The sequence below is a fragment of the Lipomyces doorenjongii genome (assembly GCF_038497915.1).
Source record: "Lipomyces doorenjongii strain NRRL Y-27504 unplaced genomic scaffold V1508scaffold_55, whole genome shotgun sequence".
Lineage (NCBI taxonomy): Eukaryota > Fungi > Ascomycota > Lipomycetes > Lipomycetales > Lipomycetaceae > Lipomyces > Lipomyces doorenjongii.
In genome coordinates, this window is record NW_027118122.1 from 1 (window position 1) to 25,506 (window position 25,506).

The following is a 25,506-nucleotide window of genomic DNA, read 5'->3' on the forward strand; positions in this document are numbered from 1 at the left end:
GCCAGGTGGCATGCAGGGCGGGACCACCACATCTCGGCATTTTGTTCGCAAGTTCAAAAGCCGCGGTTTGGTGGCCGTCTAAATCAAGTAAGTGTGCATTCCTGACGGCTAAATTGGATAACCCTAACCTTCGCAGGTGAAGTTAGTGTTCGCATACAAAAATTTTGTGTAACACCTCTCTTGGGCTCGACCCTCTTTAACGCTATACACCAAAAATTTTGTGTAACACCTCTCTTGGGCTCGACCCTCTTATCGTCTTCCCGACGTCTCCTGTTCGCCTTTACGCTTGCCTCCTCTTACTCTTTGCGTGTCTCCGCTCTAAAAATTGCAGCAAAAGTGCTCAATGGCTACTAATATCACTTGGCACGCGGGTCTCACTCATGACGAGCGGTCAAAGTTTAGAGGACAGGGCGGACTAACTATCTGGTTGACAGGTCTGTCTGCGTCCGGCAAGAGGTGTGTTATATGCTCGTGGTACTCTAGCTTAAAAGTAATTGGGCTAACGAAATCAGTACAATTGCTACTGCTCTGGAGCAGCATCTGCTCCACAACGGTCTCGCTGCATACAGACTTGACGGTTAGTCCCATTATTTCGCATGACTGGGCCGCCCTTCTAACAATTTTGACAGGCGATAACATTCGATTCGGGCTGAACAAGGATCTCGGTTTCTCTGAAAAAGACCGGAATGAAAACATTCGCCGCATAGCAGAAGTCAGCAAACTCTTCGCCGACAGCACGACAATCTCAATCACCTCGTTCATTTCGCCCTACCGTGCCGACCGCGACCAAGCCCGTGCCCTGCATGACAAGGATAGCATCCCTTTTATTGAAGTCTACGTCGATGTCCCTGTCGAGGTCGCTGAGCAGAGGGACCCCAAGGGGCTGTACAAGAAAGCCCGCGCGGGACTGATTCCGGAGTTTACAGGCATTTCAGCGCCGTATGAGGAGCCTCTTAAGCCGGAGATTCACTTGCATTCAGATAGAACTTCTGTGGAGGAGGCGGTGCAAATTATTGTGGATTATTTGGCAGCGAAGGGATATATTAAGCCATTGTGATAGATTGATCATATATAGTGGGAGAGGTGTATGATAGACAACGGAGACTTGGTTTGGAATATTGCATTTGCAGATATATGGCCACTGTACTCATGATCTCTCTAGTGACAATAATATCTATTCATGAGTAGATCTTAATTAAGATTTGGAAGAAACACGAGGACACAAGACCCTCATTGAGGGCTATAATCCTCGAAAATGCATTTTCGAAGACCGTAACTAGCTCAACCAGGCGAAACAGAGTTCAGGAGTTGCTACATTTTAAGCCTGACTTAGTTTAGCGTGAGCCGCAGGCGATGGCGCAATTATCCGAGCGTCTGTCTCTATCATGCTACTACAAATATAGTTAGTGCGGTGCTCTATATGGTATGTCAGTTGCTATGTCTGGCCTAGTCCGAATGGCGTGATTTTGGTGCAGAACACGCCTCGAGAACGTCTTTGTCATGCTTGTCAGACACTGCTGGCTGTTATCGCCAGAAAATTTTGATTGAAGGATGAGATCCGGAAGCGCAGCTCAGGCGAAGCTTCGAGGCGGCACTAGGAATGAGAGCTGCTTTGTAATTGGCGTAAGCGGAAACTGCAGCTTAACCTCCTTATTGCTGGCCGCTCTCTCCTCCATATCTATCACGGCTATCACCACTATTGTAACCTTTCAATTCAAGCTCTTATACCACTCAACACATAATTCAAACAATGGCACCGGTCGCAGTCCAACAGCCAGCGGCAGTCGCGCAGAACGCACAGCAGGACACCAAAATCACACTGACACCGTCCCACCTCAAGTTCATCAACTCTCAGCTCCAGAACCTAGAGCCACAGCAAATCCTGCAATGGGCCGTCCTTACCTTCCCGCGTCTGTATCAGTCCACTGCGTTCGGCCTCACCGGACTGGTGACGATTGACATGATCTCCAAGCTGCAGCCACAGTACGCCGTCGCACATCCGATGGAGCTCATTTTCGTCGACACGCTCCACCACTTCAGCGAAACTCTCAACCTCGTCGACCGCCTGAAAAAGCGCTATCCTTCCGCCGCCTTGCACGTCTACAAGCCTGAAAACTGTGATACTGTCGAAGATTTCAACAGATTATACGGCGAGCGTTTATGGGAGACCGACGAGGCCAGTTACGACTTCCTTGTCAAGGTTGAGCCTATCCAGCGAGCATACGAGGAACTCGGCGTCCGCGCCACTCTTACTGGCCGGAGGAAATCCCAGGGCGGCAAGCGCGGCGACCTTGATATCGTCGAAGTCGAGGAGTACACTGGTTTGATCAAGATTAACCCGCTTGCCAACTGGTCATTCAAGGATGTGCACGACTACATGAAGGCCAACGACGTCCCTTACAACGTGCTCCTCGACCGGGGCTACCGATCAGTCGGCGACTGGCACTCGACTGCTCCCGTCGGCGAAGGCGAGGACGAGCGTGCGGGCAGATGGAAAGGAAAGGCAAAGACCGAGTGCGGGATTCACGAGACCTCGAAATTCGCAAAGTTCTTGGCTGCCAAGAAGGTGGCTCAGCAGGAGGCGACAGCTTAAGTCAGTTGGTGTTGGTGTTTCTTTCTTTGGGCATTTTTGTTTAAATTTCTTTGTATAATTTGTGTTGGTGGCTAAGGTCTGGGGTTTTGGGCATGTTATTAAACTGAGATAGATTTTGCATTGTTTCTAATATCTTTAAAATTATGAATGTCTCAGGAAGGATACTGTAATGTTTGGTATTGCGTGGATATAAAAATTGACAATATTTTGGTATCGCATAGATGGAGAAATGAAGACATAGCATTGACTCGGAAGGACTGTATATTTTTGTTTATTGTCTTCCCAAATATAGCATAATTAAAATTTCTTAAACTTTTAGTTTCGTTAGCTATCTGGATTGAAGTCTAACAATGGTCTTCGTTGCGTAAGTGCGAGCTGGTAAATAACCTCGTTCACACTTTTGTGTTGTCGACGAATTGCGACCATTTCTTCATTCTGGGTGGTTATATCTCGATGTTTATTTGTCACAACTCTTCCGATCTGGTTCTCTCGCTCGGCCTTAGCTAGCCCATATTATATTGTGCGCAACAGACGAAACGGATCCAAGTCAACTGGTTGGTTGCTCAATCTAAATAATACTTCTGCTCGTGGAGTCGAATTTGCCTGCTTGTTTCGTTAGATTAAACCCGTGTTGCTCCACTAATTGGGTGGGTGTAGTTCTCATTGCTGCGCTATTAATTATATTAAGTATCCAAAAATTGCTAACTAATGAATGTTAAACACCCGAGCCTGACTTGAAGATCAAGCTGTGATATCGATGACGTAACCAACTTTCGAAGTGGAGTGTAATAGATTGGCGCTGACAATCGTGCGGCTCCTCTAATTGCTACCAGCCTTGACTTTGCATTCCGATCGGCAGACCATCCGTCCGCCAACTCTATGCGACTAACTGTCTTTTTGATTGTTAGAGACAAGTATCAGAATGTATGCGGTCTATAGACGATCGTTTAGCGCGGTGCCAGCCACGATCACCCGCTTCCGCACACCAAGACGGCGCGTGCCCGATATAATGCATCAGGTTCCTTGCCGAAGACACGTTGTTATTCCGTACGCGAATATTGTTGAGAGCACCGGGCTTATAGATGCCTCAAGTGATGAAGGATTGTTGTATTTCGACAGTAAGTTTTCTTAAAGTCTCTGTGATTCAGAGCTGAGGGGAGTAGATCTATCTCCATTGAAGTATAACCTGTGGGATATTCAACACCTTGTAACCCGCTTCATCCTCCGGCAGAATACCACGTCGACGCTACAGTTTATCAAAGACAAAGCAATACCGCCGGACCTCCCAATTGAAATCGAACAAATCATACCCCGCTCCAAAGACGGCGGCGTGATCGTCAAGTTTCGCAAGAGACAGGGCCAAATTACGGACGACGAGATTGAAGCCCAAATACAAGCGTATCTGCAGGAACATCCAGTCAGACCATGGTTTAACCCTTTTCGCCCGATTAAGTCGTTTAGAATCAAGGGTGTGCCGTGGATTGAAGATCTCCATCGGTTTCCTTCCAGTCGGCTCCGCGTGGAGTTTGAAGGACCCGATGTAGATCAGGAGACACTGTATTATTATTTTAGACGGTATGGGCTTATTCGGGATATTAGTCCGCTTTCACCCGCATCAAAGGACTTGCCGAGATACGCGACAATCCAGTTTGTTTCTGTTCGGGGAGCTGCGATAGCAAGAACATGTTTGCATGGTATTATCGCCAAGAATGGCACGAAGTTGCATATTCATTATGAGCCCACTATTCAGAAGCACATCTTTCGCGACTGGCTTTTTAATCATCCGCGTATCGTCATCCCGGCACTTGCGGCGCTCCTCGCCGGTGTGACCGTTATCATCTTCGATCCGATCCGGACATGGTTCATTAAGCAGAAAATTACAAAACGATTTTCGTTGTCAAACAATCCGGTCGTAAAATGGATCCGCACGACAACCATGTCGACTATCGACGTTATTCTCGCTACTGGAAGTTTTGGACGGTTCAAGATGTCGAAAAAAGAGGAGTCAGATTTGCAGATCGGGTTTTCGGATCGTAGGGGCATTATTGAGCAGTTGAAGACACTGTTGAATGAGACTCCTGAGACGTTTATTGTTGTGCAGGGACCGAGGGGCAGTGGTAAGGTTGAGCTGGTTCGAGATCATGCTGTCAAAGAGCATCCATAGTATGTCCATTCTTGTTACGCAACGATTGAGTGAAGCTAATAGTGATAGTACTTTATTTATCGACTGCCAGAAGATTACGGAGACACGGTCCGATGCGGCGTTTATCAAGGAAGTCTCCACCCAGATCGGGTACTTTCCCGTCTTCCCTTGGATGAACAACATATCAGCCTTTGTAGATCTGATCGTGCAAGGTGTCATCGGCCAAAAGGCGGGCTTCTCCGAATCAGTCGACTCTCAATTCAAAAACATGCTCGAAAACGCCGCGACAGCAATTAAGGAGATTGCGATCGAAAACCACAAGAAGACTATGAAATCCTCCATTGGAAGCGCTGCCCTTGATGAGGACTGCTATGAGACTAATCCCACTGCGAGACCGGTGATTGTGATTGAGCATTACCTTCATCGTGCGGATAAGCGCGAGTCTATATATCGTGCATTGGCGGAATGGGCTTCGGTCCTGGTTATGTCAAAGGTTGCGCACGTTGTATTTGTAACTGATGATGTTGGGTATGCGAAGGTACTCCAAGAAGCTATATCCACGCAGGTATTCAACACAATTACAGTCGGGGACGCGACACCTGAATTGGCGAGGAAGTTTGTGTTGAGTCAGATTTTAGCTGTGACGGGCGAGAGTGAAGACGATGTTCCTGAATCGACGCTCAAGGATCTTGACGAAGCGCTCAAGCCGCTTGGCGGGCGAATGACCGATTTGCTGACTCTTGTGCGTCGCATAACGATGGGCGAGAGCAATAGACGTATGATCTTTCCGTATATTGCGACGTGAATATTCTAACTGATTGACAGACGCTGCCGACGATATGATTCGGCAGAGTGCTTCAGAGATTATCAAGCGTTTTTTGCGATCGGGTAATGATAAATCCTGGACTTCCGAGCAGGCATGGACTATCGTAAAGTCACTAGCCAAGGACGAAGATGTAAGCCAATTCTTGAGCACCTGCAGATGGAAGCTAACTACAGCAGATACGGTATAACGAGCTACTCCTCAATCCGCTGTTCAAGAATGCAAAGGATGTTATCGCCGCGCTAGAGCACGCGGAGTTGATCACAGTTCTGGAGAAGGATGGACGGCCATACAAAATTAAAGCCGGTCGTCCGATATACAGAGCTGCGTGCCAGAGATTATTGAATGACAAAGGCTTAGCTGCGACACTAGAGATATCAACCTTGACAGCTATATCTGTTCTTCTCTTTGCGTCGATTTCCAAGAATGAAGAGGAGTTAGCGAAGTTGTCCAAGATCGTAGCATCCAAGTCTGTTGATGTTTCGGAACGGATGAAGTACTTGGCCGAGGATATTAGAGTTAAGCAAGCTAAGATTTCGGAATACGATAAATTGATTGATAAACAAAAGAAGGTTTTGGCGACGGAATATTAGTAGGTTATTTGTATATTACACCACTCTCAAGCTCAAGCTATATTAGATGATTCTGTTATACAAAGAAAGATTACTTGGCCAATTCGTAACCCCTCTTTATCCGGTCCATGACTTTCTGGCCCTTGACCTCTCCTAAGTTGCCGACAACAGCTGCCTCGATCATGGTCCACACAGCATCGGTAACGTCATCATCGGCAACGTCATTATCAATTTCCATCTCCTCGGTCTTACTCTCCTCGGCGACTGCCGCAGGCGCAGGCGTGGCACCAGCGGCAACCATAACCATAATAGTTGCCTTTCCTTGACCATCCACAATCTCGCCCACAGTTCGCGTATCCGGCAACACTTTCCCCTTAGCCAGTAATTTCAAGGCAGAGATTGGTAATCGCGTATCCTCGGCGACTTTAGTCTTGATGGAAAGGACAATGTCGTTATATGCAGCATCGACCGAAACCGAGAAGTGTGGCGGGCGGAGAGACTTTATTGTTAACGAGGCAGCCGGCGTCGATGTCGTTTCTGACTTTGGTTTCTTTGCCTTTGGCAACCGCATATGTGGGAGTAGCACCTATATTTCATCTCGTTAGTTTCGTTTCTGCGGAAGAGCAGTGGAGTGAATACCAAGCCGGGTCGTGCGCCAAGGAGCTTTGGATCCACAGTATAGTCATCGGGGTAATGTAGAGGCTGACTAGATAGTAACTGCAGGAATGCTTTACAAAAGATATCTTCGTCTACTGTTGTCATTGTTATCTGATGGTCCGGTGTAAGATCTTATGTGCCGCAATGATGATTTAATGTAGAGAGAGGCCGGTCAGTGTGGTTCAGGGGTAAAGCGCGTCTGTAGCATGACTGGCACGTGTTTTGAATATCATCGGACACATGAGGAGTAAAGCAGACTTGTAATTCCACGTATTATCAGCGCAAAAAATGTACATCCACCTAATACCAGTCGGACTGCTACTGTTCATATCGCACGTCTACGCCAACATCGAACAAGTCCGCTTCTTTGCACCATTCAGCACGTCCACAGACCAGGCATCCCTCCCATCGTCGGTGACACCACTTGCACTTTCAGACCCATCGATAATAAAAACAGTACAGCCAAAATTCGCACCAATTGAGTCCAAGTATGCGACGGAGGAGTGGTATCTTTTGACTGACTTGAAGAAGGGGTCGTTTTATGAGTTTCGAGTCTGTTGGCCCGCGACTGTATGTCCACCCTTCATTAGGAATAGTTGAATACGAACCAAGCTAACGACTTAGAATCCGCTGGACTTGAATGTCGGAGTCGTCAAGGCGTCGAAATTGGATCCGAATGACGAACTTTATGTTGCGGAGAGCGATGGGAAGGTGATGTATGCGTATATTAAGTACTCGGCCTACTATTACACGCACATCAAAGAACTCATGGACTCACCGAGACCAGTTACGTTTGAATTGAGTATGTCATACATTTGATCTCTTGATATGGTAGAATGCTGACCATGCAGTTTTGTCGAAATGTACGTTATTGGTAGTCCTAGGCGATTCCGTCATGATGCAGGGTTTGTTGGTGATTCTGGGTTTTGTTGGATGGAAGTACGCGTCTGTGTTCTATTATAGGAAGTTAAGGCAGTTAGTGACGGGGGGGTTGAAACGGGAATAGTAGTATTCACTGGTGTGGTACGATATAGTTAGATGGATAGATTATAATAATTAAGACTAGTAGAATATCCTTGGCGCTTCCGGTAGTATAATTGCAAACGTAATGTTAAACGTCAAACCTCGGAATTGACGGCATGAATAAATTGACAAGTCATCATAAAATCATACCAAATAGCAGCCATCCATATATATATTGTGGTCTCAGAGGCTGGTCTTACGTCGACCAGCGCCTATCAATCTTGGCATACTCCCGCAAATGCGCCGTAACTGCCACACTGCGCCGCGTATACAGCATCAATTACCACGCGACAAGACGTTTACACCGTACGCTATCTGCACCGCCGCAACAGGACATGAGACTGCTGTCGTCATGCTCCTCGTCTGGCGCCCTTTTAAAAACGTCAACGGAAATCACGTTTAGTTTCATCGCAGACTTCGCATATCTTCATCCATCTTTCTATCTTGCATTATTATAATCAGATACAATGGTGAGTTAGGTTTATATTTATTTATGGACTGGAATTGCGATCGTGTGTTTGTGACTCTCGGAAGTCCAGGTGATAGAAGCGCTCGTCACGGGACGTGCGCCTACCTACTGTATGATGTGCTGTGATCGATATAGCGGATTCTAATGCTGTCGTTCATATGGATTTACTGGATTCATGAGTATCGGATGGAATTGATGAGCGAAGGTTTAAGCTGTTTCGAGGGTGTCTTTTGTTGATATCAATCCGAGTTTGCGATTTTTGTCGGATCTGTCCTCATTTTGCTAACTGTTTCGTAGTCTCGTTCAGGGTATGTTATATAAATTACGATTTAATATGACTCCAGACTTCAAATATCCCAAATTCATAATCTCCGACAAAAGGTGCACAAGCTAATCTAGCTTCAATAGTGTCGCTGTCAACAACGAGTGCCAAACTGCGTTCCACGAGCTCAAACTCGGCAAGACGATAAAATTCATCATTTTCGCATTGAACAACAGCAAGACGGAGATTGTGGTTGCCGATAAGTCGTCGGACCCCTCATACGATGAGTTTCTCTCCAAGTTGCCGGAGAATGACTGTCGATATGCGGTTTACGATTTTGAGTATGAGTTGCCCGGAAATGAGGGCAAGCGGTAAGTAGTCTGACTTTGTGCAACTGATGTTGAATGGAGACTGATTTGGATGTGAAGCTCTAAGATCTGCTTCTTTACATGGTCGCCTGATACCGCACCCGTTCGAGTAAGTCTTCACTATCATGAGTCTGCTGCAAGTACTGCCGACTAATTTTGGAACAGAGCAAGATGATGTACGCGTCCTCAAAAGACGCGATCCGTCGCTCGCTCAACGGCATTGCCTCGGAGATCCAGGGGACCGACTTCAGCGAGGTCGCGTACGAGAGCGTGTTGGACAAAGTTTCCCGAGGTCCCGGATTTTAATATCCTTTTGTACCATTTATAGTGGATGCTCAGGGGTCGGATAGGATTTTATTTTAGTGGTACAATGTAAAGGTATTGTAACATTCTAGTTTTGTAAGGATATATTTATTTAAACTTATGACTGTTGCCAATAAATATGGTTGCGTGTCGTGTGATTCCATTATTTATTATACAAGGAATGCGTAGGCAACAGTCTAGATGATTTCTGCCACAATTTAATGCAAAGCGCGAAACAAAACAATTCAATTTAACTTTTGGATTGAAGCGTTTTCGCATCGGCTCTCCCTAATAAAACATCAGAAAAGGCAAAGGAGTATGATGAACGCCAACAAAGTATTTCCCACCCGTAGCCTAATTGGGACCCGCTAGCGGGAGTACGGCGCCTCCTAGACTTCGGACCATTACCGAAGCTGAGAGTGCTGATGCGGCGTATGTAGTATACGCGTCGACTAGATACGATACTGTTGGCGAGAACGTGGCTAGGTTACCGATGCTGAGAAATGTCCTGATCAACGGGACGATCCAGTGGACTGCGTAGCGCACTGTCCATTCGTAGGTCAATAATCCAATAATATCCAGCCCGGACAAAATTAATTAGAGCGGAAGTCTACATTTAGGATTTTTCCCGCCGGATTTTGCTGCCATTTTGAGGAGAATTCAGTCAGAATATCTGATGATAATCAATACCGAGACAAGACATCCGAGTCCGAGATATGGTAATCCCACGACGTTGGTGGAAACCTATATTGTTCTTCAATTATGACTGTCAAGGTCTTGAAGAGGAGGTATAACTGTCCGTAAGTTATGGCGACGTAGATCGACATGATTAACATGATCCGGCTCAAAAAGAGAAGTTGCAGGGACGATTTAGATCTTTGCTCAGAGACCCCTGCGAATTCGCTTTCCGTAGCACTACATCATACGAGAATTGACTAATGTATAACTAATGCGACGTCACATATGACCAATGGTATACATATACGTTAGCCGCATAGATGGACGGCGGCGTAATGTTGTGGGATTTTCCCGCGGATCGTCAATTGCAGCGATAGTTAAGAATTGTGGGGACTTAACCACTAGCTCCGTTTTGTGATTAGCGTTAAACGTTCGTGGTTCAATCACATAGGTCTAATAATTACAGCGAAGGCTGGCAGAACCCAAAATATCATGTATTATATATTATTATTGTGTATGTTACATGCGACCTTTCAGCTAATATGGAGAGCTGGACGGGATCAGTTTCAAAGAGTTCGCAGATCAGTACGAAGAATTGTTTCCAAAAGGGCTTTAGCGGCTCGGTCCCTAGAATTGTGCTCACCTACATGATCAAGCGCCGCATGAATGTCGCGAACCTCGTCAGCATCGACACATCATCGAGCGTCAGGTCCTCCCAAAATCGAATCATACATTAACATATAACTATTATTTGCAAACATAAGCTATCTGATTTGATGGTAAGTTCAGTCGCGATATTGTTTCTGCGCAATGACTGATATCTCAGTTCGGCGGCTACTACGACGACGAGGACACGCCCATCGGCCATGGCGAAGGAATGAATCCGACCGATATCTGGCGTGCGATGAGCGGCGGTCGTGCAGGTTACGGCTTATACAACCCTCACCAGAAATTCTCTGAATACTTCCGATGTTATCCCGTAGTAATGATGCCCGGTGTTGAGCGTGAAAATCTAAACTACGGTGGCAAGATCATTTTGCCGCCTAGCGCGTTAAATAAGCTCACGCGGCTAAATATATCGTATCCGATGCTGTTCGAGCTTACGAATGAGGAGCTGGAACTTAAAACGCATGCGGGCGTATTGGAGTTCATTGCGGAGGAAGGAAGGGTGTATTTGCCTCAATGGATGATGGAACGGTTGGCGTTACAGCCCGGTTCGTTAGTTGTGATCACGTCTACGAATTTACCGCAGGGATCTTTCGTCAAGATTGAACCCCAGTCGCCAGATTTTCTGGATATTTCAGATCCCAAAGCCGTTCTGGAAAACGCGCTGAGAAATTTCACAACATTGACCGCGGACGATGTGTTTGAGATTAAGTATAACAACAAGGTTTATCGAATCCGAGTGCTAGGGATCAAACCATCGAGCAAGACGGGTATTTCGGTTGTCGAGACAGATTTGGAGGTTGACTTTGCGCCTCCGGTGGGCTACGTCGAGCCATCCGCACGAGGAACGTCGACGCCGCAGTCGATGGGGTCGGGTTCGCTGGTGCCGACGCCTGACGGACACAGCATGGCATCGTTAATCAACTACAGACAGCTCGCGAGCGCATCGGGGTCGACGACGTCGCTACCGAGTCCCGTTGCGGCTACGGGACACCGACTCTCTGGACGGCCTGTCTCCAGTCGGACGAGCACACCGGCGGGACAGATCGCTGTGCCGTCATTATCGGATACTCTGTCGAAGGGTAGCGAGTTTGCGGTGTCAAAGAGTAAGAGCGACGTGCGAGCCATTCCTGCTCCGTTGCGGTTGCCGTTTGGACAGCTGTTCTTTGGATATCCCGTTGTGCCCTTGAAAGAAACGAGTTGAGCGGTTTTAGACCTTTTTTGTACGGGCTTCTTTTGTGTGCACTGTAAATAAATAAATAAATAAATTATATGGTTGTTTTGAATGTCTATGCTAGTAGTGGGCAAATCAATTGGCATGGACGTCTAACCCGGGGTTATGGGCCAGCTTGTTGCTTGCATAGATGATTGACTGTGTACATTTGTATAAATGTGAGAAGAACGTAAACAAGTTTTTTGTGCAGCCGAAATATTCCGACGTCAGAATCCGGGGTAGACTCAAAGCACAGTACCAGTTATGGCGCAATACTCGCGCAGTTGGTTCACACTGAGCGGAGAGTCTCTCGAAACTTCTAGTGTCTGCACAAGTGTGACTATTCATGCAATAGATGCGCAGGATCGATGAGTGGTTACCCTGCGCGACTTTAGCATTCGAACAATTTTTTAGGGGGTGACGCTCCACCAAGGCCAGCCGACAGCTCACAGCTGCTTACTTACTCTTCTGCTGCCTCCATAGCAATCTATACTTTGACAATGAACCGTCTCGTTGCCAGATCATCGTCGTCATCCAGTGGCTCGCTGCTGGGCGCCGTCAAGCGCGTGTCACCTGCTACTGCGTCACTGCCGTCTGTGGGCCGGTACTTCTCCCACAAAGAGCTCAAGTTCGGCGTCGAAGGCCGCGCTGCGCTTCTAAATGGTGTTGAAGTTCTTGCCCGCGCCGTCGCAGTCACTCTCGGCCCCAAGGGCCGCAATGTTCTCATCGAGCAGAGCTTTGGCTCGCCCAAGATCACCAAGGACGGTGTCACTGTTGCTAAGGTAAGTTGATGCAAATTGCAGTATAGAAATTGCAGATGCTGACTCACATCGACAGAGTGTTGTGTTAAAGGACAAGTTCGAGAACCTTGGCGCGAAGTTGCTTCAGGATGTCGCATCCAAGACTAATGAGGTTGCCGGCGACGGAACCACGACTGCCACGGTCCTTGCCCGTGCAATTTTCACCGAGTCCGTCAAGAACGTCGCGGCCGGCTGCAACCCCATGGATCTCCGCCGTGGCACTCAGGCCGCCGTTGACAAGGTGGTCGAGTTTCTCCAGAAGAACAAGCGCGAGATCACGACATCCGAGGAGATCGCCCAGGTCGCTACCATCTCCGCTAACGGCGACACTCACATCGGCAAACTGATCGCCAATGCCATGGAGAAGGTCGGCAAGGAGGGTGTTATCACCGTAAAAGAGGGCAAGACCATCGAAGACGAGCTCGAAATCACTGAGGGCATGCGATTCGACCGTGGCTTCATCTCTCCTTACTTCATTACTGACGTCAAGACCGGCAAGGTCGAGTTCGAGCGGCCTCTGATCCTACTATCTGAAAAGAAGATTTCCGCTCTCCAGGACATTATCCCGTCTCTCGAGATCTCTAACAAGCTCCGTCGTCCACTTTTAATCATCGCTGAGGACATCGACGGCGAAGCCCTTGCGGCTTGCATCCTCAACAAACTTCGTGGCCAAGTCCAGGTCGCGGCTGTAAAGGCTCCCGGATTCGGCGACAACCGCAAGAGCATCCTTGGCGATATCGCAATCCTGACCGGTGGTACTGTCTTTACTGATGAGCTCGACATCAAGCTTGAGAACGTCAACCCCGATCTTCTTGGCTCGTCAGGTTCGATTACGGTCACGAAGGAGGACACTATCATTCTCAACGGCGAAGGTGACAAGGATAACATCATGCAGCGATGCGAGCAGATTCGTGGCACTATGGATGACTCATCCACATCTGAGTATGAAAAGGAGAAGCTACAGGAGCGTCTCGCTAAGCTATCCGGCGGAGTTGCCGTTATCAAGGTCGGCGGCTCCTCGGAAGTCGAGGTCGGCGAGAAGAAAGACCGCTTCGTCGACGCTCTTAACGCTACCCGCGCTGCAGTTGAGGAAGGAATTCTTCCCGGTGGTGGTACCGGTCTCCTTAAGGCTTCCCGTGCACTTACTGACATTACGACTGCCAACTTCGACCAGTCTCTCGGTGTGGCGATCGTCAAGTCTGCTATAACTAAGCCTGCCCGAACGATCGTCGAGAACGCAGGTGGTGAGGGTTCTGTCGTTGTAGGCAAGCTCATTGACGAGTTTGGCGATGATTTTAACAAGGGCTTTGACGCTGCGAAGGGCGAGTTCACAGATATGGTGGCGTCGGGTATCATTGACCCGTTTAAGGTTGTCCGAACCGCCTTGATTGACGCGTCCGGCGTTGCATCGTTACTCGGTACCACCGAGTGTACAATTGTAGAAGTTCCAGAAGAGAAACCAGCTGGCGGTGCTCCTCCCGGCATGGGCGGAATGGGCGGAATGGGCGGCATGGGTTTCTAAGATGTTAGAAGGCATCTAGAAAATGAATGATGACGGCATCGGACGTAAAAGCTAATTATATAAGTACCATCTCACTCTCCATTTTGTATCTAGTACATATTTTTTCACGGTTTTGTATATGTAACTTTTTTAATGTATAAGTTCAAAATAGGATTGAATTACAATTGAGTGCAAATAGTATAGTGCGATAGATACAGGCGGCCATGTTATATCTATTTTGCAGCTTTGAGTTGAATATGTTGATGTTGCTGGCAGCGTTGCAGAACACACATAGCTGTAAATGCTATGTTGTGCGAGGATGTTTCCACAGCAACGCGGGACCCGCGATGACGCATTACGTTGGCATGCCCAGCCACTTGACATCTGGTTCAGCCACGCCACACCCACGCAGATGCAAACGCGCACCTTCATCTTCCAGCCGCCGCCGCCGTTCCCGCTCTTCCCACGCCGCAACCAAAACATCACAACCCCAGCTGAAAACCTGTCGACTGAACTCCGCAACACAGCACAACACTTCGGCTCCGACTTATTACGTATTCGACACAGCAATAATCAAGAGCAACAGAAAAAATGTCTGGTGGAAAAGGAAAGTCTCATGGTGGAAAGGGGGGAGCTAAGGAAGGACGCTCGCAGATTTCGCATTCCGCTCGTGCTGGATTGCAGGTGAGTATCTCCACTTTAAAGAGCTCGGCAGTGGCTTTGATGGTGGTGGTGCTATTTTCTTGGATTTATAATAACTGAATGGGCTGTTGGTGAGATTATGGACAATTGTGTGTTGTGTATTTGTTGTGGTCGATGGAATCTGACGCGTCGTACGTTGGTCTATTCATCTATTACAACGACACATATTGGCGGTACATTATGACTTGAAGTTGTGAAGATATTATAGAATCATACACGCCACTACCGCCGGGATGTTATGTTGCATGCTAACATCGCATAGTTCCCCTGCGGCAGAGTCAAGCGTTTCCTCAAAACGAATACTCAGAACAAAATGCGCGTGGGCGCTAAAGGTACGTTCTTTCTATACGTCATGTTCGTACAAATTTATTAACAATCATAGCCGCGGTCTACGTTACAGCAGTGCTAGAATACCTAACCGCTGAAGTCCTCGAATTAGCCGGCAACGCGGCCAAGGACTTAAAGGTCAAACGTATTACACCGCGCCACTTGCAACTCGCTATCCGCGGCGATGAGGAGCTTGACACATTGATTAAAGCAACGATCGCATTTGGTGGTGTGTTGCCGCATATCAACAAAGCTTTGTTGAAGGTTGAGAAGAAAAAGAAGTAGATATTTGCTGCTCGCGTGATGTATGACTTAGTGGGTAGATGTATTTTTACGTGTATTAGTATTACTCTTGTATTTTTGACTTGTGTTGGAATATAACCTTCGATGAATGATAATAAAGGAATTGTGATTGTGTTAGTATGTATTTTATTTATATTGCGAGCGTATGCAGCTTTGTGAACGGGATTTAGTGAATATGATGCCTTATTAAGAGCAACTTGCGCCAAGTTCAGGAGAGCCCCGACTTGCCAGTGAATAATTACCTTGGTTACCGTTTCCACATTATCTTTTGAAGCTCAGAACTGTCCACGCGGCTACTTTAGAAGAGGTTGGTCGCATGTGAGCTCGAGAATTCTTTGAAGCCAGGTGAAGGGGGAGGAAGGTCTTTTGCTCATATTTCGATATTGCTCCCGCATAATACTTTTTTGGGAGGACCGAAAGGCTAAGCGAATAATACTACAAGTATGCCCTTACCCGATATTTTCTTAATTAAGCACATGCAATATATACAAGCAGATCGATCAATTACAGCTATATACAATTACAAATCCCCGGTTGGCTTGCTTTTAAACTTGCGTCCACTCCGATCTGCCGGTCGATACATCAACTGGGAACCATACAGGAGAAAACTAAACAGCTCGAATTTCGGATCGCCGACTTCTTCGAGTTCTCTGTCGCGTAGCATCTGGTCTGATTCTTCTTCAAACCGCTCTTGCTGTCCCGGTTTGCGCACACCGATGCGGAAGACCGTATGTTCTTTCGGAAGGATACGCAACGCGTTTGACTTCGTGACGATGACAAAGGCGGACCGGGTGTCGCGCAGGATGATACCCTCTAAGCTAACTCTCGACACGCATTTACTTCTGTCGACGACGATATACGCGCCATGGAAATCCGCGCTCGAGAGCTTTGACGCGAGGGTTTGTAATTGTCCATGCGTTGTCGGCTGCGTCGAAGTTGGTGTAAGACCGAGCAATTCGGCGGCGTAGGATTGCCATAATTTGTACAATTCCACATAAATCCTGAAGTTGGCTGCTTCGGGCTGTAAATCGAATAGCTTCTTCCGTTTCTTTTCAGCGGAAGAAAGTGGTTTCGGACGATGAATCACGACACCGTCACCCGTTTCGTCGACGAGTACGTCGTCGTTATCAGAATCGGAGCCGAGCGTGTCGGATTGCGCTAGAGAGATTAGGTGTTGTCGGAGCGCTGTGGATTCGAGGAATTTCTTTGCGCGTTTGGATCGGCGTTTACGAAGTGCTGAGGCGTTGCGATTTGTTGATTTTATTTTTTCTTCGACTGTTCTTGTATCTCTGTCATCAGTCTTGGATTTGGCCTTCGAGGCTGCTTTGGTCGATTGCGGTTTCGACTTCGATTTCGGCGTCGCAGGTTCTGCAGTCGTGTTGTCTGCACTGTCCAATGTACCCTTGTCAGCTGTGGGATCCGCCTGCTCAGCAGCATTTTCGACTTCTTGCATGACGCTAACCTCGAAGTCACTCGCATCTCCCTCTGTAGTCTTTGTACTCCTCCTCCGCCGTTCATTCCGCTTCCTGCGCTCCCTCAACTTGCGCTTCTTCTCGACAATCTTCTCGTACTTTCTAAACTCGCGTTCAAACCTCCTACGTTCCCTGCCATCAAATTTCCTTATCCGTCCACTGGGCTTTGTAAATGCGTGTTTGGGACTGTATCTACTCGATCGTGGATCCTGGACTCGAATGGCCGAAAATTGCTTCCCTTGTTTGGCTCCTGTTCCGTCATTTCTCGCTGTCCTGGGAGGTTGAGTCGGATGGAGTGGGAGGGGTTTGTTTTTGATGCGGGAGTCGTAAGTTTCGAGTGCTTGTTCGACAGTTGAAGAGGATCTGAGGAGAGATATTAGCAGTTGTTTTTGTGAGTCGATTGTGTCTGTCATTGTGCTCCGCTGTGCTGTCGCGTCGATATCTGGACTCTATTGATCGAGTTGTGGACGCGAGGGCGGCGTTTGGAAAGTTTTGGGATGACGTCGCATCGGCGAAGTTTCCACATGAGACGACCAACCGCCATAAATCTTGCAACCACTACATCGCCACCTCATCATACACACGCACAAATGTCGAAACGAGCCTCGACTTCAGCAACATATAAGCGCGCGCGCAGACGAACGTCGCCCAATTCGTCACCGGACCCAGACTCGCGGCTGGACGAATCAGAGCTGCTCGAGCAAGACATCCCGGGCGCGCAGCCAAAACCAAGTCGGCGGAATAGATTACGCGAGGTGCAAGGCTACAGATCAGATTCGTCTGAAGACGAATTTTTCACGACCGCGCGAAAAGCACGATCTGGCGGTAATGCTAATGGTGCTGGCAATAAGGATGACGATGAGGATATGTTCGCCGAGGCCAATGGCCCGCCCAATGTCAATGGTAATGACGCCGACGGCGATGGGGAGAGCTCAGACGAAGACGATTTAGACGGTGTGTCTAAACGGTCGAAGAAGGTCCGGTTTATGGAGTTGAATGAGATTGAAGGACAGGATCTAAGTGTTGGCGAGAATGTTGATACGGAGATTGTTAATCGAGAAGTGGAGAATTTTGCTGCAACTCAACAACGGAAAGAGAAGGGGAAATTGGTGGATGTGGACGACGAGGATGAGGATGAGGATGTGACGGAGGATATTGATCCCGAGATAGGACTAAAAGGATCACGACTCCACGTACCACAGCTCGAAGCGTTTAACATGCGCGCGGACCTAGAGGACGGGCAATTTGATGCCAATGGTACATTTATACGGCGCCCTGACGCGGATTCTAAAACGGAGGAAATGCACGACGGATGGCTGGACGGTGTTTCTCGACGGGAGATTCGTGCGGCGGCGAAAGCGGATGAGGTGCGGAGGAATCGGGAACGGATTGCGGACGCGCAGAGGAGGAGGGACGAGGAGGAACGACCGGCTAGTGCGTTGATGGACGCGCTACTTTGTGAATTGGATGTTACCGAGACGCCGATGGAGGCGTTGCAGAGGTTAGGTCCGGGAAAGAAGAAAAAGTGGGGGAACAACAAACGAAAAAAACAAGAGGTCGAAACCGATGAAGAGAGGGAGAAGGAACGGAGACGGAAAGAGAGCGTCGAGACGATTACGGATGCGGCGGACAAGCTCATGAGTAGGAGCGTGCCAGATATCTACGACATACCGAGGGAGCAAATCGCGAGGTTATACGCCCGTGACACGGGAGAAGAGTGGAAGGAGAGGACTTAGTGTGATAATATCAATCAATAATGACTGACTGTGTTACTTGATGAATCCCAAGCCTGTAAACCAAATACAGAACCTCGCCAAACAATTTGTCCGGTATTGTCAACCCGCCCAAAAAATTGAACCCAAAACACCAATAACAATTATCAAATCAAAACCGTTGAAAATACGCCCGCCGCTTCTCGATGGCCTCGACAGCGCGCTCCCGCATCTTTATGGCGCCCAGAACACTCTCAGACGACCATGTAAGCTGTCTAGCACCCCGCATGAACCCCGTCTGCCGATCAAACTGCTCGCTCATATTTCCCTCCGCGTCAGCGTGTTTCTTCACAATTTTGAGGAATCCGTCGGCGTAGTGGAAGATGTTTGATATGACTTGCTCCGTTTCTCTGGACCCAGGCATGAATCGTAGGATTGCCGCAGACCGGGACCAGATTGCAGTTGCAGAGAAATCGCAGTAATGGGGTTCCATTCCGGGAGTCGGGCTGATAAAGGGGAGATAGAAATCCGCCGTTAGGTTGCTAATTATCAATGCAGAATTCGATAACGCAAGGTGCTCTACTAAGCCGTAGAGAGTATGCGCCACGGTCGCAGTGCACAGGAACCACGGGTTGCCGAGCTCGGAGTTGCCGAGGTCGCCGCCAGAGTAGACGTCCTCTGGGTACCGACCTATGCCAACAGCGGTAGGGAATCTGTTCGAATCGTAAGAGTCCTGCTCGTTGATCGGATACCGCGCTCGCATGTCAGTCACGAGTGCCTGCAGCGTCGTGATAATCATGTCACTGTGTATCGGAAAGACCGTTTCCGATCCGCCGTGTATCGCACCTAACAGCAGAGCAGCATCAAGGCCTGATCGTGGGCTCGCGAGTGTTTCGATGAGATAACCCCGCTCTTCGTCCCAGAAAGACAGCAAAAATTGCTTCAGTCCATTAGCCTGGATATGGTACCACCGCGCGGCGCCTTCGTCGCTGAAATCCGAGGCAATTTCCTGGCCGAGAAGCAGCGCTTTGAACTGCACCATTGCTGTGAAAAAGTGCAGACCCTGTTGCTCTTCCCAGAGATCGAAGCCAGGCGAGGCCCAGAACTTGGACGCGTATTCGAGATCAGGCTTGATGAGCTCGTATAGATACCGGAGAGAGTCCATCGGGGCGCCACGGCGCTGTAGTGTGCGCGCATATGAGATCAGTGTTATTGCTCGCAATGCCGGACCGTCCTACGAATGGGTTATTACACTCGAACTGTACTTTAGTATATGTATACTTACCCTTTGTGGTCTTCCCCATGTGCCGACAAACGGTTTTCCGTCGACTTCAAATTTTGGCTCACCAAGACCGCCTCTACCAAATTGTCCACTGGGATTAGAAGTCCACTGTGTACTTCTAACGTTATCGACATAGGCGTCGATAAGCTCCTTGACGGACGCATTTCCGGAATTTTCGTACTCATCGACTAGTGCACGCATGGTAATCGCACCGTCACGCACCCAGTGATAAAAGTAATTCGGATGATCGCGCGACGGGCTGGCAACTACGACACCAGGATTGACGTTTTGGCCAGCGACGTTTGCTCCATCTTGGCCAATATTGGCAAGGATACCTTCGAACGACCGGACAGATTGGAGGGACAGCCAGGATGCGAAGTCAGAATCTTGGGCGGCGTCGGGGAGGGAGATTAGAATCGGCGACTGCTTGCGGAGCCAGGAGAAGGAGCTCACTCGAGCGAAGACTGACGGGCGGCGGATGCTCGAAAGTGCAACTGAGTCTATTGAGTGACCGGCAGTCGGATCGACGACGAGCGCGAGGGCGCAGGTCGCGGGCAGAAGCGTGCTGAGCAGGCGCATTGATACGAGTAAGTAGAGTCGTAGCGAAGTCGAGGAGCGGCCGAGGCGGATCCAGTGCGGACGATACAGATGTGAATTCACGCGAAGTGGGATATTCTCACAAAACTGGTGGTGAGAGATAGCTAGCGACCAAAAATACCAACCATCAAAAACAAGGCTGCCAAAAAATCACAGAATAGCGTCCTCACAAGAAGTAGATGTGAAGAGCGGAATTATGGAGAAGAAGACAACTACATATTCGGGCCCTCACAAACGGCCTAGCGAAGTCGCGATGGATCGGACCTTTGAAGAAACCTCCGTGCCTGGGTCAGGAAGTTCGAGCCGGGTCAGCACATTTTGCTGTTCTGAGTGGACAGAACCTAGGAGGCCATCAAAGTAATGGATATTGTAACAGTAATAACAATGTTATTGATTACATCAATTATTGCTAACGCTGAAACTACTGAGTCTATGATACTTCGACTATGTATCGATATCTGCCAATATGCCAAATGAAGAATCTGACCCGCCTACGGCACTGGCCGAAATCGAAGAGCGGCCCAAGCTTGTGCACGGCTGCCACCACGTGCTCATTTATTGTGGTGAAGGTAAAGCCGGATCTCAGTATGGTCCGTGACTTGAATTCATCGCCCACAATAACACGACGACGACGTGCGTGTGTTCGGCGGCTGTTAGTCGCAGACCAGCTCGTGCCCAAACCCAGTATCCGGGGACTCGTCGCCTGACTAAGCTTGCGATGTGATCTCTGTAATCGGTCAAACTGTACAGAGCGAAGTGTACAATTACAAGTGTCTGATGTCGCAGAGAAAAACACTATGTCATGAACCCACAATGCATTCTTCTCCGAATATGTCAAACATCACATCTGGATGCATTTTTGCTAAATACATACGCCAAGCGCCAATAATACAAAGCCATATGACACATACAATACAATACAATGCACTGCAACACACACTAATCTTCATCTTCGTCAAATTCCATTCCCATCTCGTAGTCATCGTCCGATGGAATCGCAAATCCTGCCGTCCTCTCTCTACCAGGCGTCTCCATCTCCCGGCTCTCTTCGTCATATCCATCTTGTCCCTCATCGCCTTCTTCATAATCCTCCTCGTCATAGTCCATGCCCAAATCCTCGCCCTCCGGAATGTCCGCATCAAGATCAACCTCCTCCGTGTCTGTATTCACTCTGTACCGTCGCCGTCGCTGCCGTCGAGGCCACCCATCGAGAGCTTCCTCAGCCACTTCATCCTCGTCCAGTTCCTCTTCGTCTTCATTGTCCTCCTCCTCCAATTCCTCTTCGTCTTCCTCGCCGATCTCCTCCTGCTCCTGCTCCTGCTCCTCTTCACCATCTATCATAACTAACTCTCCATTGGGATTCTCGATCAGCCCATTATCATCAGACTCCGAATCCGACAACGTCTGCTCCTCAAGCAATGCCTGCTCAGTTTTTGTAAAACCCGGCGGCCGCAAGAACGTAAACCCAAACGTCCGTATTGATTCCATGTCCTGCACAAGCTCTGCCTCTGCTGATTCCAGCGCTGTCAGCGGAACTGGATGCACTCCTGGCCTACTATTTGATGGACCTGACTCCTCTTCGTCATCTTGTGCGGTCGAGCCAGGTAGAAATTGCGATTTCGGCTTGGTTGACCGGCGGATGACGTGTGGTTTGCAGCTCGGCGTGTACCAGATGTCGTGTGAGCCTTTGGGATATACCGATGGCACTGAGAGCATCCCGATTCCGATAGTTGTTGACGCCTATCTAAGCTGCTGATGAAATTATTATTATTTACTATTGCAAACAGAAGGCGCGCAGTTTTGGGTCAATATCCACAGAGAATTGCGCCGCATGTTAGGGTTTACTACCGCACAATTCGTAAGGCTGTCATCATCTCGTGATCCTAATCACTTAATACCGCAATATCTGTCCTTATCATCATCTAAATTAGCAACGATATCTGCAATGGCCGACCGCGAGATCCTGCCGTCGACTGTCAGTCCGCGTCACTATACACTCGCGATTTACGACCTCAATTTCACAGAATTCACCTACAAAGGATCGGTCAAGATCGACCTCGATGTCGTGGGCCCAGCCCCTATTTCCCAAATCCACCTCAATGCTCGCGAGCTCACCATTTCCGAGGCCGCCATTTCGTTGGAGCTCTCCAAGAGTATGCCGATATGTAATATTGTTTGTTGCAATTAGGCAAGATGCTGACAATCCAGCCTCCGCCGAGATCAAAGTGACAGAGATCGCCGTCGATGAAAAGGCCGAGGTCGCCGCGCTCGAGCTCTCTGAACCATTACCCGTCGAAGCGACCCGTGTGTCGCTCACGATTGCGTTCGCCGGCATGCTGAATAACAAGATGGCGGGTTTCTATAGGTCAAAGTATACCGATACGAGCGGCCAAGAGGCGTATATGTATTCAACTCAGTTTGAGGCAACTGATGCCCGACGCGCGTTTCCTTGGTGAGTCAATTGAGCGCAATGAGTGTGGGGCAGTTTTAGCTAATCGTAAAGTTTTGATGAGCCGGCGTTGAAGGCGACATTTGATTTCTCAATCACGGTGCCGGAGGAATGGACTGCGCTCAGCAACATGCCTGAGATCTCGAGCAAGCCTCCAGAAGACGGCAAGAAGAAAGGCGTCGCAGGCACGAAGCTCAAGACTGTCACCTTTGCTACAACTCCTATCATGAGCACCTACGTACGCAGAGAGATCTAGCCAAGAGTTATAACATATTGCTAACAAGTTTGCTAGTTACTCGCCTGGGCTTGCGGCGATTTCGAATACGTCGAAGCTTTTACCGACCGTCTTTACAACGGCAAGAAAGTACCTGTGAGAGTGTACACTACCAAAGGCATTGTCAAGCAAGGCGAATTTGCCCTGGAGAATGCGTACAAGATCGTTGATTACTTCTCAGAGGTGAGCCGGGTTCGATACGCAATCTTGGAAGTTCCTGACGATGTAGATTTTTGACATCGATTACGTCCTTCCCAAGGTGGATCTCTTGGCCGTCCACGAGTTCTCCCACGGCGCTATGGAGAATTGTACGTTATAGCTTTCGAAGTCGTAGTGACTAGGCTAATCGTCGTAGGGGGCCTGATTACGTATCGCACCACCGCGCTTCTGTTTGATCCCGAGACCAGTGATTCAAAGTACAAGAACCGTGTCGCGTATGTCGTCGCCCACGAACTGGCCCATCAGTGGTTCGGCAATCTCGTCACAATGGAGTGGTGGAGCGAACTGTGGCTTAATGAGGGTTTCGCGACCTGGGTTGGCTGGCTTGCCATCGACTACTTGTATCCCGGTATGTGCTCCTTGCTATATATTTAGGAAACAATACTGACGTTTTAAGACTGGGACGTGTTTGCTGTCTTTGTTTCGGAATCCCTGCAGGGTGCGCTTAATTTGGATTCGCTCCGCCAGTCGCACGCGATCGAGGTTCCGGTCAAGTCCGCGCTCGACATCGACCAGATCTTCGACGCAATCTCGTACCTCAAAGGAGCGAGCTCGATCCGAATGATCAGCTCCCACATCGGTGTAAAGACGTTCTTGAAGGGCGTGTCGAATTATCTCCGTCAGCACGCTTACGGCAACGCGACTACTCAAGACCTCTGGAACGCTGTAGGTCAGGAAAGTGGCGTGGACGTCAACTCGATTATGAATGACTGGATCACGAAGATCGGATTCCCTGTTGTTTCTGTTATCGAGAGCCCTGCGGGCGTGACGTTGCGTCAAGACAGATTCCTCTCGTCGGGCGACGCCACGATTGAAGAGAATCAAACGTCGTGGTGGATCCCGCTTGGCATTTACACCGACGGCGGCTCAGCTAGCGCGTACTCTGGTGTCTCGTCATTCTCGTCTCGAGAGACGATTCTTGCGGGCCTTGGACCCGATGATTTTTACAAGCTTAATCGGAATCAAACCGGTGTGTACCGTGTGAATTATCCGCCTGAGCGACTCGCCAAGCTAGGTCTTGCCAAAGACATGCTCTCGATTACGGATAAGGTCGGACTGATTGCCGATGCGTCCGCCATGGCGCTTGCGGGATTAGGATCGACAACGGGATTGCTTGGATTGCTTGACGGTCTCAAGGGCGAGGAGTCGTACGTCGTCTGGTCGGAGATTGTTGCGCGGTTGAGTAGCCTCCGCTCAGCCATGTTTGAGCAGCCAGAGGAAGTCAAGTCTGGGCTTGCCGCGTTCACGCGTTCGTTAGTCTCTCCTACGGTCAAGAAACTTGGGTGGGAATTCAAGGATGGCGAGGATTACTTGACGGTTCAGTTGCGATCGCTGCTAATCGGCAGCGCGGGAACTGCAGGCGACGAAGAAGTTATTGCCGAAGCGCGAGCGCAATTTGCGAAGTATATTGCGGGCGACAAGACTGCAATTCATCCCAACCTTCGTCGCGCTGTGTTCTCGATCGTGTTAGCCCAGGAGGAGGGCTCGGACGAAGAAGCCGCCGTAGCGTACGAGGCCGTTCTGAAGGAAGTCCTCCAGCCCACGTCTGTTGACGGCAAGGAGATCGCTCTAGCGGCGCTCAGCAAGTCCAAGCGTCCCGAGCTTATCAAGCGTACGCTTTCGCTCATTCTGTCTGGCCAAGTGGCTGTCCAAGACCTGCATGTTCCTGCCTATGCTCTCGGGGCCAATGGGACTGCGCGATGGGAGCTGTGGAGGTACATTAAATCCAACTGGACGGAGATCTACGCTCTTATGTCCGGGAACATGGTCATTCTCGACCGGTTCGTCAGACTTTCGATTAGTCAATTTTCCTCGCAGGAGGCATACGACGACATCAAAGCCTTCTTCGCGGACAAGGATACGCATGGGTATGAGCGCAGTCTGGGACAGGCTTTGGACGTTGTCGGCAGCTTTGCCAGGTGGGTGGAGCGTGATGCTGAGGCTGTCAGCCAGTGGTTGAAAGAGAGGGGCTATTGAATTATTTGTGATGTCATGTTTGAAGGGTGAAGTGGAAGCATTGTAATAATGGAATGCAAAGTAAATATTTACGGATAATTTATGGTTGAATTACATGCTCATATAACTGAGATAAGTTCCG

The 25,506-nt window shown here is 48.9% G+C and overlaps 13 protein-coding genes across 13 annotated transcripts; 9 read left to right on the plus strand and 4 right to left on the minus strand.

Moving 5' to 3' along the window:
- V1508DRAFT_423045 (Adenylylsulfate kinase-domain-containing protein) lies at positions 1-1,299 on the plus strand. The gene is made up of 4 exons (XM_066941116.1): positions 1-87; positions 137-456; positions 513-577; positions 630-1,299. Exons 2-4 carry the CDS (start codon positions 344-346, stop codon positions 1,055-1,057), a joined length of 606 nt encoding a protein of 201 aa, XP_066793926.1. The 5' UTR covers positions 1-87; positions 137-343; the 3' UTR covers positions 1,058-1,299.
- Positions 1,300-1,522: 223 nt separating this feature from the next.
- Positions 1,523-2,905, plus strand: V1508DRAFT_423047 (Phosphoadenosine phosphosulfate reductase family-domain-containing protein). The gene has a single exon (XM_066941117.1). It carries the CDS (start codon positions 1,751-1,753, stop codon positions 2,591-2,593), a length of 843 nt encoding a protein of 280 aa, XP_066793927.1. The 5' UTR covers positions 1,523-1,750; the 3' UTR covers positions 2,594-2,905.
- Positions 2,906-3,058: 153 nt separating this feature from the next.
- V1508DRAFT_441221 (RNA12 protein-domain-containing protein) lies at positions 3,059-6,367 on the plus strand. Its single transcript, XM_066942282.1, has 5 exons — positions 3,059-3,711; positions 3,757-4,756; positions 4,806-5,512; positions 5,562-5,692; positions 5,739-6,367. Exons 1-5 carry the CDS (start codon positions 3,516-3,518, stop codon positions 6,150-6,152), a joined length of 2,448 nt encoding a protein of 815 aa, XP_066793928.1. The 5' UTR covers positions 3,059-3,515; the 3' UTR covers positions 6,153-6,367.
- Positions 6,094-6,968, minus strand: V1508DRAFT_423051 (uncharacterized protein). The gene is made up of 2 exons (XM_066941118.1): positions 6,771-6,968; positions 6,094-6,717 (listed from the first exon to the last, which is right to left on the minus strand). Exons 1-2 carry the CDS (start codon positions 6,891-6,893, stop codon positions 6,223-6,225), a joined length of 618 nt encoding a protein of 205 aa, XP_066793929.1. The 5' UTR covers positions 6,894-6,968; the 3' UTR covers positions 6,094-6,222.
- Positions 6,969-7,076: 108 nt separating this feature from the next.
- V1508DRAFT_358882 (uncharacterized protein) lies at positions 7,077-9,216 on the plus strand (the record flags this gene model as incomplete). Its single annotated transcript, XM_066937082.1, has 6 exons — positions 7,077-7,358; positions 7,413-7,590; positions 7,640-7,727; positions 8,689-8,913; positions 8,971-9,019; positions 9,076-9,216. The coding sequence occupies 6 exons, from the start codon at positions 7,077-7,079 to the stop codon at positions 9,214-9,216; spliced, it is 963 nt and encodes a 320-aa protein (XP_066793930.1).
- A 1,363-nt stretch (positions 9,217-10,579) lies between these two features.
- On the plus strand, positions 10,580-11,954 carry V1508DRAFT_423063 (ubiquitin fusion degradation protein UFD1-domain-containing protein). Its single transcript, XM_066941119.1, has 2 exons — positions 10,580-10,670; positions 10,718-11,954. The coding sequence occupies exons 1-2, from the start codon at positions 10,668-10,670 to the stop codon at positions 11,759-11,761; spliced, it is 1,047 nt and encodes a 348-aa protein (XP_066793931.1). The 5' UTR covers positions 10,580-10,667; the 3' UTR covers positions 11,762-11,954.
- A 248-nt stretch (positions 11,955-12,202) lies between these two features.
- On the plus strand, positions 12,203-14,323 carry V1508DRAFT_423064 (chaperonin Cpn60/TCP-1 family). The gene is made up of 2 exons (XM_066941120.1): positions 12,203-12,552; positions 12,608-14,323. Exons 1-2 carry the CDS (start codon positions 12,271-12,273, stop codon positions 14,090-14,092), a joined length of 1,767 nt encoding a protein of 588 aa, XP_066793932.1. The 5' UTR covers positions 12,203-12,270; the 3' UTR covers positions 14,093-14,323.
- A 339-nt stretch (positions 14,324-14,662) lies between these two features.
- Positions 14,663-15,385, plus strand: V1508DRAFT_358942 (histone H2A; the record flags this gene model as incomplete). The annotated part of the gene is made up of 3 exons (XM_066937084.1): positions 14,663-14,755; positions 15,036-15,105; positions 15,156-15,385. The coding sequence occupies 3 exons, from the start codon at positions 14,663-14,665 to the stop codon at positions 15,383-15,385; spliced, it is 393 nt and encodes a 130-aa protein (XP_066793933.1).
- A 471-nt stretch (positions 15,386-15,856) lies between these two features.
- Positions 15,857-17,396, minus strand: V1508DRAFT_423069 (uncharacterized protein). Its single transcript, XM_066941121.1, has one exon. The coding sequence runs from the start codon at positions 17,286-17,288 to the stop codon at positions 15,924-15,926; it is 1,365 nt and encodes a 454-aa protein (XP_066793934.1). The 5' UTR covers positions 17,289-17,396; the 3' UTR covers positions 15,857-15,923.
- On the plus strand, positions 17,177-18,677 carry V1508DRAFT_423070 (uncharacterized protein). Its single transcript, XM_066941122.1, has one exon. The coding sequence runs from the start codon at positions 17,373-17,375 to the stop codon at positions 18,609-18,611; it is 1,239 nt and encodes a 412-aa protein (XP_066793935.1). The 5' UTR covers positions 17,177-17,372; the 3' UTR covers positions 18,612-18,677.
- Positions 18,477-20,696, minus strand: V1508DRAFT_423071 (Six-hairpin glycosidase-like protein). Its single transcript, XM_066941123.1, has 2 exons — positions 19,873-20,696; positions 18,477-19,821 (listed from the first exon to the last, which is right to left on the minus strand). Exons 1-2 carry the CDS (start codon positions 20,446-20,448, stop codon positions 18,760-18,762), a joined length of 1,638 nt encoding a protein of 545 aa, XP_066793936.1. The 5' UTR covers positions 20,449-20,696; the 3' UTR covers positions 18,477-18,759.
- Positions 20,697-21,266: 570 nt separating this feature from the next.
- V1508DRAFT_423072 (uncharacterized protein) lies at positions 21,267-22,224 on the minus strand. The gene has a single exon (XM_066941124.1). It carries the CDS (start codon positions 22,180-22,182, stop codon positions 21,406-21,408), a length of 777 nt encoding a protein of 258 aa, XP_066793937.1. The 5' UTR covers positions 22,183-22,224; the 3' UTR covers positions 21,267-21,405.
- A 130-nt stretch (positions 22,225-22,354) lies between these two features.
- On the plus strand, positions 22,355-25,488 carry V1508DRAFT_374818 (peptidase family M1-domain-containing protein). Its single transcript, XM_066937563.1, has 7 exons — positions 22,355-22,619; positions 22,675-22,918; positions 22,970-23,153; positions 23,208-23,372; positions 23,419-23,497; positions 23,545-23,757; positions 23,806-25,488. The coding sequence occupies exons 1-7, from the start codon at positions 22,412-22,414 to the stop codon at positions 25,383-25,385; spliced, it is 2,673 nt and encodes an 890-aa protein (XP_066793938.1). The 5' UTR covers positions 22,355-22,411; the 3' UTR covers positions 25,386-25,488.
- Positions 25,489-25,506: the final 18 nt, after the last annotated feature.